At 41.4% G+C, this 11,868-nt stretch overlaps 1 protein-coding gene across 2 annotated transcripts in view; it reads left to right on the forward strand.

Moving 5' to 3' along the window:
- glis2b (GLIS family zinc finger 2b) overlaps positions 1-11,367 on the forward strand; it is an 89,818-nt gene extending 78,451 nt beyond the window's left edge. Inside the window, exons 4-7 of one of the 2 annotated variants that reach the window (XM_021469271.3) lie at positions 4,834-5,016; positions 6,663-6,796; positions 7,129-7,247; positions 7,324-11,367. In XM_021469271.3, coding sequence (XP_021324946.2) covers positions 4,834-5,016; positions 6,663-6,796; positions 7,129-7,247; positions 7,324-8,036 — 1,149 coding nt within the window. In that variant the 3' untranslated portion in view covers positions 8,037-11,367. 2 annotated transcript variants of the gene reach the window in all.
- Positions 11,368-11,868: the final 501 nt, after the last annotated feature.

The raw sequence follows: 11,868 nt of genomic DNA on the forward strand, positions 1-11,868 counted from the left end.
GTGTGCAGCATTAATATAGATATCAGATATGAGCTGATTTTAAACGATATATATGGGGGGAAAAGCAGTGGAAAGAGTAACAAAATGTCAGCTGACCATCAGGATCTGCAGTGTAAATGCAGCCAAAGTGTAAATAGAGAATCTTTCCTCAACACGAGTGAGACTTTATGAGATGTGCTGGCCTAGATAACCCAAATGTGGCGTTTCTTATCAAATAACCCCCTGTGTCCCTCCACAAAAGTGTCTCTCTTTCTCCGTGCGTGGGGCTGACGGAGCTCAAATCAGATTTTCAGCGAGGTACGGCCACACAGAACTCTTTCTGCTTTAATTCAATTCGCTCCAAATTGAATTGGGTACGAGATGCATGGCTTTCTGTGCGTTCGGGACGCCTGAACAGTGGCCAGCTCTCAGATGCTGCACCGCCGAGGGTCATTTGACATGATTCTCCATGCACATTTCTCACATAGCTGAAACCTTCCCAAAACGGCCGGTCAAAACCACCATTGTCTTTCCTCCAATTAAGCATCACCACACTGTTGGTTATATACTTAAGGTTAGAGATTGTAAAAGAAACCCTGAACCCGTGGTCTTCAGACTTTCTTGATCATGCCCATCTGAGAAGGCACGATCAACTACAGTAGTTCTATAAATGCTATAGAAAAAGGTCAAATATATTATCTTTGTTTTGAATTAGCTTTTATTTGTGGTATTTCAGTGTTCATTTTATACATTAAAGCAATTTCAGTTTGACGAACTGTATTTATTCAACGTTAACATTTTTACTGCACCTGCCAAGATGACTTTTTACACATATAAAATAATTTATCTCAAGTGTCATCTTTATTTCAATCAATAACAACATTATTAAGCAGTTCTTCTCCATATAAACTCACTGGCCACTTTATTAGGTACACCTGTCCAACTGTAATGCAAATTTCTAATCAGCCCATCATATGGAAGCAACTCAATGCATTTAGACATGGTCAAGACGATCTGCTGCAGTTCAAAGCGAGCATCAGAATAGGGAAGAAAGGTGATTTAAGTGACTTTTAACGTGGCATGGTTGTTGGTGCCAGACGCCTGGTCTGAGTATTTCAGAAACTGCTGATCTACTGGGATTTTCACGCACAACCATCTCTAGGGTTTACAGAGAGCAAATGCCTTGTTGATGCCAGAGGTCAGAGGAGAATGGCCAGACAAGTTGAAGCTGATAGAAAGGCAACAGTAACTCACATAACCACTCGTTACAACCAAGAGCATCTCTGAACGCAAAACACATCCAACCTTGAGGCAGATGGGCTACAGCAGCAGAAGACCACACCGGGTTCCACTCCTGTCAGCTAAGAACAGGAAACTGAGACATTTGGATGGTAGGGTCAGAATTTGACGTCAACAACATGAAAGCATGGATCTATCCTGCCTCGTATCAGTGGTTCAAGCTTATGGTGGTGATTTAATGGTGTGGGGGATATTTTCTTGGTACACTTTGGGCCCATTAGTACCAATTGGGCATCAAGTCATACCCAGCCAACCTGAGTATTGTTGCTGACCATGTTCATCTCTTTATGACCACAGTGTACCCATCTTCTGAAGGCTACTTCCAGCAAGATAAAGCACTGTGTCATAAAGCCTGAATCAGCTCAGGCTGGTTTCTTGAACATGACAATGAGTTCACCGTATTCAAATGGCCTCCACAGTCTCCAGATGTCAATCCAATAGAGCATCTTTGGGATGTTGTGGAACGGGTAATTCGCATCATGGATGTGCAGCCGACAAATCCGCAGCAACTGCATGATGCTATCATGTCACTATGGACCAAATAGTTGTGTCCATATATAGTTCCTCTATCTATGTCACTATGGATAGAGGAATATTTCCACTATCTTGTTGAGTCTATGCCACGAAGGATTAAGGCAGTTCTGAAGGCAAAAAGGGGTCCAGCCCAGTACTGGTAAGGTGTACCTAATTAAGTGGCCGGTGAGTACATTATATACAGACAGACAGACTGTCCCACAACCAGCGATCGCTTTCCAGAGATCGCTGGTTCTCACACGAACACCAGGACTACACTTCCGCATTACCCAGGACTACATTTTCATACATGCAGACTGCCATGCTCATTCATCTGCTTGACTGCACTTACCAGCTGAACCCTGTCAGAGACTGATAACATACCATAAACCACTCATTCACTCACCCTGGTTGCCGAGTCTTGTTTACCCTAGTGTGACTTTACAACGCGTTTCCTTGTCTTGTTTCTCCGTGTTAGACCTTAGCCTTGTATCCTTGTTATCCTGTTTAGCCGCCTGCCTTACGACCTATTGCCTGTACTGCGATTACGATTCTGGATTGTCCACATATACCCGTTTGCACCTGTATGACCACTGCTTGCCTGACGCTGAATAAACCTGCATATTGGATCTTACCTCAAGTTGTATCTGTCACTCCACCCCAGTCGTTACACAGACGGTCAGACAGACAGACGCAAGCACACACATACACATACACAATATACAGGAGGTATACAGGAGCATAGTTGCATCAGATCAGCACAAACAAATTGTTTCTATTTGACGAAAAAATCTAAACCCAGAATGAATTCAGTATATAACTGCACACAGCACTTAGGCCCTAAGATAAAAAGGAACCACATTATTGAAATGGGACCCAGATTTGGATAGAAAGCTATATTAAATCATTTGACTTTAACAGTATCTATCTCTACAATCTAAAAAAACTCAAAAACTAAGCCCCATGCATTAGACTCTTTGTTCAACATTGGTGTCCTGCTATTTCGCTTTCTCTCATTAATGTCTCAAAATCTGTGGTTGAGCGTAAAGTGCTCAGATCAGCACAGCTGGGGGGCAGAAATACTGGGACGAGGAGCAAAACACTCATAAGAGGCTCCCGCTGAGAGGCCGATTACTGAACACGGACCCCCTGTAGCTCCTGTTACTGTCAGTTTAACAGCTATTACTACAACCCCAAATCAGAAAAGGTTGAGACAGTATGGAAAGCGCAAATAGAAAAAGAAAGTAGCGATTTGCGAATTTACTTTTGCTTCTATTTCATTGCAGACAATACAACTAACGTTATTTAATGTGGTCGTCGTGATTTACATTTTTCTTCAAAATAAACTGGTGTTGCAATTTTGGTTCTTGCTACACAAAAAAAAGTTGACAGGAGCAGATTACGGCTTGTAATCAGGTAAATTGGTTAAATAACAATGCTTTGATTTGAAACAGGAGATGTCAACAGGTGAATGTAACTATGATTTGATACAAAAGCAGCATCCACGAAACGTCTAGTCCTTTAGGAGCAAAGATGGGCCGAGGATTACCAGTTTGCCAACAAATACCTGAGAAAATTATTGAAATATTAAAAAACAATGGGGCTACAGGTACTTGACTGGCCTGCCAGTAGTCCTAACCTGTCTCCAATAGAGAATGTGTGGCACAAATGTGACAACAAAGACCCTTACTGTTGCCAACCTTAAGGCCCCGTTTACACTAGTGCACTTTAGTTTTAAAACGGCGTTTTAGATCAAAAACGATCCGTGTCCACACTAGCGTTTTACCTAGCGTCTCTGAACATATCTCCGTCCTCACTACGCCACCAAAAACGTATATCACGTGACTATCCGTGCACTCTGGGGATGCGCGTTCTAGTATAAACAGAAAGCATGCGTCTCGCTCGGCATTTGGTCATTGTTAGTCTACAAACGCCGGCTGAACATTAAACGGGATGGCAAAGAAAGACGACGAGGTCGAGTTTTTACTAAACGTTACAAATGAATAACTGCACAATGGCGCCTAGAACAGACAATAGTCCAAACAATGCTCCCATTTCCGTGCCCAGGTTGTTTTTTACAGTACTGTCTTCCGGTAGCGTAAAAGCCATGTGTTATAGTCATGTGATAGAGGCTTGACGAATAAGGGAAGGATACGCAATGACACAAAAGCCCCAATTAGGTAGGGAATCTCAGCAGTCCCGCCTCCGTTTTCAGATGTCTCAGTTTTTCCTCATCCACACTAAGACAGAGCAGCAGTGTTTTAGAATGAAAACGGCCTCTCAAGCGTTTCCAAAATGCTCCATTTTTGGTGCTCGAGAACTTCGGCGTAGTGTGAACGGATGGCGCATCTGTAGCAAAACTTATACGTTTTAAAACTAAAACGCATTAGTGTAAACGGGGCCTAAGACTTGTTTGCAGGAACAATGGGACAAAATTTACACCTGAAAAACTTTGTCACTTGGTGTCTTCAGTTCTTAAACGTCTTTTAATTGTTGTGAAAAGGAATGGCAACATTACGAAGTGATAAATGCTTTACTGTTCCGAACTTTTTGAAATTGGTTGCAAGAATCAATATCGGACTATGTGTTTATTAAAATAATTAAAAATAAAAATCATGAGGAGCACATCAAATAAAGTTTGTTGTATTGTCTGCAATTAAATGTAAGTCAAAGTAAGTTTAGAGTCGACGCGGTAGCCTAGTGGTTCTTCGTGCTGACATATAGCACCAGTGTGCTCGTGGCGACTCGGGTTCGATTCCCGTCTCGAGGTCCTTTGCCGATCCTTTCCCTCTCTCTGCTCCCAGTGCTTTCCTGTCTGAATTCTCTACTGTCCTATCAAAATAAAGGTGAAAAACCCCTAAAAAATAATTATTAAAAAAAAAAAAAACTTTAGAAATCCGTACTTTCATTTTTATTTGTTTTCCATGCTGCCCCAACTTTTTTTTTTTTTTTTTAATTGGGGTTGTAGAATAGCTATCCTGCCATAAAAAAAGATAAAGAGGCTTGAGTTATGTTTGCCTGTTCTCTGTTTGCATCCTGCAGGACTCAGCTCATATCCGCTATGTTGAAGGAGGAGCCACATCTCAAGCATTCCAGTTCTTTGTGCCCATCGGAGCAGGAGGAGGCCTTCACCTGCCCTCGTCCATGTTTATTCGGCAGCCTAAAGACACCAGAGCTTCTCCAGATCTTTCCGCAGATGAACAGCTGGCCTGTCGCTGGAGGAAGGTGAGATTGAGTAAGGGATAAAGTAAATCCATTGCAGAATGAAGCATGACATTCTTATCAGCAGCCCAATGCAAAGCACTGTTGTATAAGACTGAAGGGCTTTATTCTGCAAAAACAACCGTCGGAAAGTACTTTATCCAACATATTACAAGGTTACTCGCCATAAAATTTACAAAATTAACACAAAACATATTTCGAATCCAAAATAGTTTATTAAATCTTTAATCAAATGCAAAACTGACAAAAACCAAAACAGCTGATGGAGTATACATTAACTTGTGCATTATTCAGCCACAAAATGGCACAAAAACAATTCAAAACTGTCCAAAACCATGACAGACAGATACCTGTGAATGTGATTTGAATGCATTTACTGATGGTCAAGATGATTCAAATTGCCCGGATAAGCCTACATTATTTAGCAGTTGTTATCTCGGGATCTTTCATGACTGACCAATCTGAATCAAGTATTTCAGACAGTGGTGTAATAACCTGCAATAACTGTCTCGATGTACCTTATTCAACTCATTACATGGCTACTTGCTACAAAACATAAAAATCAGACACAAAACTTTGTTCTGAGCCTTAACAGTTTGTTAATTCTTTAATTAAATGCAAATGAAAACAGCTGATGGAGTATACACCAACTTTCAGTTGGTATTTCAGTTGATATTCAGTCACAAAATGGCAGTAAAAACAATCAACAACTGTCCAAAATGGTGGCGTGACAGGCAAACAGATACATGTGAATTTAAGTACTTGGATTAGAACGCATTTACGGACACTATTTCGGGATCTTTCATGACTGACCAATCAGAATCAAGTACACAATTGTTGTTCTGAGCCTTAATAGTTTGTTAATTCTGTAAGAAAATGCAAAGCTGACAAACTTGTACACTATTAAGTCACAAAATGGTGGTGAAAACAATTAGAAACTGTCCAAAACTGTGCAAGTACCTACATGGTTTTTAATATATTTACTGATGGTCAAGGTGATTCGAAGTTCCTGGATAAGCTTATGCTATTTAGCGGTTGTTATCTCGGGATAACATACCTTGTTATATCACAACTAACCAATCACAATCAAGTATTTCAGCGGAGTAATAACCTAAAATAACAACCGCCTGGATGTACTTAATTCAGCTTATTACTCTGGTATTGCCACCAAACATGAAAACTAGATACAAAACTAGTAACTCAGCAAGGATTTTTACATTTAAATTAGTCTAATAGACATCTAAACATAGACAGATTAGCTAAATCAAGGCTAAATTTGGGCTGTCAGTGATATATATGTATACTATATATGTACTATATGTATGAAGTCTGTTTATTCATTATTTCTTAAATGCCAACAAAAACAGATGAATGGAGCATACACTAACCTACGCATTATTCAGTCACAAGAGGGCTCCAAACATTCAAAAAAACATGTCAAACAAGCCAAAAATTATAAATGTAAACATATTCACTGATGCTCAAGATGATTCGAAGTACCCGGATGAGTCTGTATTATTAATTTCATTGGTTGTTATCTGGGAATAACATACCTACTAATCAAAATCAAGTATTCCAGACAGATATGTAATAAAGCAGTTTACCACACGTTTTCCTACAAGAGCTCATTGTGGATGTTGCTTTCACAGTGCCACCTACTTTTCGACTCCTTGCAAGACCTGGTGGATCATGTCAACGACTTCCATGTGAAGCCAGAGAAGGATTCTGGCTACTGTTGCCACTGGGAAGGGTGTGCACGCAAAGGACGGGGGTTTAATGCCAGGTGTGTTTATTGTAGCCTGTTCTGTCTGTCAATACAGATGCATGTTTACCCAAAACCCAGTAGGAATCACATTTCCTGATAACTTATAAAACAGTTTCTTAGTATATCACCAGAGTACATAAAAAATATAAATAAAGTATAATATTGGTATGTTTGAACGCAAAAAAAAAACACATAATATTCAATTGACCATACGCATGGAATGTTTTTAAGTCAGCTGAAAATTTCCATTTTCAATTTCATAAAGACATGTGGCACAATGTGTTTTGATGCAGATCTTAAATGCAGCAAGTTCGCTAGTAACATCATACATCTAATGTCTTGCTTATTAGGTACAAGATGCTGATTCACATCCGTACTCACACCAATGAGAAACCTCACCGCTGTCCCACCTGCAATAAGAGCTTCTCCCGACTGGAAAACCTCAAGATTCACAACCGCTCACACACAGGTCAGTGTCACTGCATGCTAGGTAAACATCTGGATGGAGGCAGCCTGACCTTACTGTCTCTGTACTTGTGTTTTAGGTGAGAAGCCCTACATCTGCCCTTACGAAGGCTGCAATAAACGCTACTCCAATTCCAGCGACCGGTTCAAACACACACGCACGCACTATGTGGACAAGCCCTACTACTGCAAGATGGTGGGATGCTTGAAACGCTACACGGACCCCAGCTCCCTGAGGAAGCATATCAAGGCTCATGGGCACTTTGTAGCCCAGGAGCAGGGAGGTGGGGTGGGCTCGTTGATAAAGCAGAGCCAGATTGCTGGGGTGGGGAAAGATTCGGAGCTGACTTATGTCAGCGGGGCTCACATCATCATTCCTAGTGCTGCCGCTGCTCTCCTTGGTGGTCACGCTCTGCAGGGTCTCGGAGGCTCCCTCCCGCTGTCCCCCCTCAGTCCCCGCCCCTTGGACTTGAGCACACTTGGCTGCCCAAACTCCCCTACTGCTGGGCTTGGAGGGACACCTATTCTGTCCTTCAGCAGTTCCCCTCTAGGCCTGACCAAGTCACCTTTGCTGTCTCCTTCCTTTTCATCTTCCACGCTTGGGTTACCCATGCTGCCCATCCTGGGCTCTGAGCGCAGGGACCATGGCAAGGGCAAGATCAGAGGAGAGGAGGGCGAGGATGAGATCCACGGTGGTGTACTCAACCTGTCTACGGGAGCATCCCACGACCCCCTGTCTTGGGTGGTCATCCCCTCTGGCCCAGTTGTGCTGAAGCCAGCTGTGGTCAACTGAGCACCACATTCCAGAGGAATGGCAGGGGAAGTGCGGGGGGAGAATAGGAGTCAGAGGTCAGAGGCAAGCCTGTGGGGGGTTTCACAAAGCATTTGCAGTTCTGCTTGGAAGTGACACCATGTTCTTCAGACACACACTACTACCTATTTCTTCTGGTAATAGCTATGGGTTTTAAAAAGAAAATAATTAGCTTAAACATCAGAAATAGGCTAAACGTTAGCTTCCATTACATTTTTATTCTTTCTGGCTTATGCTATTACCAGGGGTGCTTAATCCTGCTCCTAGAGGGTCACCTTTCTGCAGAAATTATTTCTAGGTTGCTACAATACAACTTCTTGGTTGTTCAGGTAATCATGAAGATCTTGATTCAAGTATTTTTAGTTAGGCTTGTGGCTAAACCAAGGTAGGCCACTGTCCTGTGTTACATTTAGTTCTAACTGCAACTAAGGACAACTAAACAAGCCAATTAACATCTTCAAGATTGGGAAAGTCATGTTAGTTCGATCAGGCATAGAACTAAACTCTGCAGGACCTTGATGTTCAGAGTTACCCATCCCCGGTCTTTGTTGAAAGGTGTCCCTCCAGAAGCAGAACTGGATGTCATAAGTACAGCTTACTTTTCTGTTTAAATTAGCACACTGCCACAATGTCAGACTTATGAATTTGTGCCCTTACATCAAGAGACCATTTCTGTGTATTTATGCGTAAGAGAAACTCTTTGCGTCAGTGTACAACACACTAAAGAGACAACCATATGCTATTATTCTTAAGCAATTGATCTTCAAGCCATTCCGTGCATTACAACAAAAGTGTAACAAGCTAGAGATCTTCGAGCCTTTAGGTCAGGTTAGGTTTGCAAGTGCAAGCTTAAGTTGTAGATTAGGCAAGAGAATCTTGTTTGCATGCTGACAATCAGCATTTGGTGTACCCGTCAGAACAGTCCTGCTCCTGAAATCCCACTTTCCTACAGTGTTTAGCACCTAGTCATCTGACTACCTTGTGGTGATCATGAATATCTTGAGTAGCAAGTTTAGATGTTTAATTAGGGCAAGAGCTAAACTCTTTGACTTAGCCCTTCAGGAGTACAATTAAACACCCCTGTTTCAGACCTTTCCCACCTAAGTCAGCAGGTACCCTTTGCATACCTTGCAAGTGAAACTCTTTAGCTTCAATGCTATTGGAACCTAAATGACAAACCTTGCATTTGCTGCTAGCTGTATAACTGCAATGTAAGCATACACATTTGAATAAAACTAGTTAAAGTATGAATGACAATCTGTCCTCAGAAGGGGAGGAAATAGAAACCTTGACTAGCTCTGTTTTGTTAAATAGATTTACAGACACAAAACTCAGACTGGCTGAGTTTTAAGTCACACAAGGGCACAAACCCACCTAGCGGTCATGCTAACATCCCATGGCACATGGCACTGTTGTAAATAGTGCCATCTTCTGGTCATCAGTTGTACTGTACATGACTAGCTGCACCAAGGGCAACATTTAACAGTATTGTCCTGCTTTGCAGCATACTAGCATTGCAGGATAAAACAAGAAACCTTTGGTTCTTGCAAAATAGCGAACTTTTAAATAACCATTATCTATCACCTATAATTTGGTATGACAATTTTGCTTTCATAGTTTATCCCACTGTGCTAAAAATCTTAAGGTATACCCAGAAACTGAATTAGGGACTTTTTCAAGCACTATTTAGTTGGCTGAAGGGTAATGCTTTAAGATCCACTGCATCAAAGTCTGTTGTTCTCAGCAATACTCCTGCTAACATGAAGTTGCTGCAACACTCCAAAACTTTCCACTAAAGCCATCATACATAGATCGACCTGTCACAATCAGGACCTCAGTCAGATTAAATCTCGTCTCCTGACCTCAGGCAAGTAACAGTCTCTGTCCTCTCAGGGGAACTCCTTCTGTAAGAGAGATGATATATGTAAAGCATCCTTCAGAGATTTTCATTATCCCACTAATAGTTCAGCATTTTTAACGGACAAGTGAATGTAACGTAAAACATTCCGACTGAAATATTCGCACTTGCCGAAAGCATGAACCCCACCGTCCCCTCCAAACCATTTTTACACTCAGAGTCTTATTGCATTTGTTTTATTATTTGTGAGAACTATACAATTGATGCTGTTTTGTTTTTACGTTTTTATTACTGACGAGACATTTCCTGATGTTGAAGTTGCTTTGTTTCTTCTATCGCTACTCTATGTTCAGCTTCCTCCAGCTAATCATTTGAAAGGAAAGCGGGAGAAATGACACAAGATTACTGCAGGAATGATTTGAGTTAGTAACCCTCACATTTAGTCCATAACCATACCACAACACTAGAGGTTTACATGCCGTATCCCAGGGGTGACCAACCCTGTTCCTGGAGATCTACTTTCTAACATTACTCGTGTTGTCAAAATACTACCAATCGGTACTGCATTTTTTAAGCCATCCATTTCCCGCTAACAGTGCAGGAAAAATTCCCATGCATTCCTAAACACCGCTGATTGCCCATTGTGTTCATGTCCTCAACAGAAATTACTCTGATTTGCTGTGAAAAGGGAAATGAACGTTTCTAAAGTTTCAATACTGATTGGTATCGAAATTCCAGTATGGTCACAACACTACTTCCAGCAGATTTTAGTTGCAACCCATATCAAACACAGCTGCCTGTAATTGTCAAGTGCTGTTCAGGGCCTAATTATTTGGTTCAGGTGTGTTTGGTCAGGGTTAGAGCTGAACTCTGCAGGAAGGTAGATCTCCAGGAACGGGGTTCAGCACCACTGCTGTAAACAGTTCAGTTACGATTATCATGATTGATTCAGTTCAATTTGATTTCGCCATGGCTGCAGCCGGCATGCCATTGTACGGCAATACAAATTTCTTGATTATTACGCTGTAATGAGAGAATAGTTTACCGAAAGTCTTTGATCTTTTTTGAACAAGATGCTATAATCCAGGGGCGTAGCAACCGGCGGGAACGATCACTTTTAAAGACACACCATTTAGAAACAGTTGATTAACAATTTTTTGAACGTAAACTTTTGGATCTCAATCAGCCGTCCCCCCACTTTTAAAATGTCTGCTACGCCTCTGCTATAATCTAATCTAACTTGATGATCAATTCTAACCTAAGCTAAACTAAAAGTGCTCCCACCAGACCCAGAGATAGACTGAATGGACTCAAAAAAATTGTTAAAAAAAGTCCCTTTAAAGCAAGACATGTCACTTCCTTTTGGCCAGTATGCTCAGGCTTTGTGTTGAATGGGGAAACTGCTTGCCTAGCTTACAATTCAATTTTATTTAAGGAATCACCAAAAAAAATAAACATTAACTGTGTCTTTGGTTTCATTTCTAATGCTGTGTTCACACATTACGCGAATAAATACCCTGCGGTGTGTTTCACTTAAAATAACTGGCGCGATTTGATTGTTTTGCGCATTTAACGAGCCTAACTATCGTACGAATCGCTCGAGTTGGAAAATCTGAACTTCAGTGGACATTTGCGCCGCATTAACCAATCATGAGCTTGGTCTTGTATGAGTGCGATTATGACGTAGAATGTGTCAATTTCTGGTGTCGCGAGGAAATATTTTCTTGCTGATACCAACAACAGCTTATCAAACTGGGCTCGGTTCAGTCAGAAGCACCGCTGAAAGCCTTCATCATCCGGTTGTAGTTGCTGGAGGAAAGCTGAGTGCACCTCTGAAAGGATCTAGTGGACCAAAACGAATCTATGCTATTTTTCAGCCTTCCTAAAGCACATAAACCACAGCTACTTACTCAATAAAATCCATGTCAGCCATTTAGCAAGGAAGCTAGAGTCACC

Source organism: Danio rerio, chromosome 3 (genome assembly GCF_049306965.1).
Source record: "Danio rerio strain Tuebingen ecotype United States chromosome 3, GRCz12tu, whole genome shotgun sequence".
Taxonomy (NCBI): domain Eukaryota; kingdom Metazoa; phylum Chordata; class Actinopteri; order Cypriniformes; family Danionidae; genus Danio; species Danio rerio.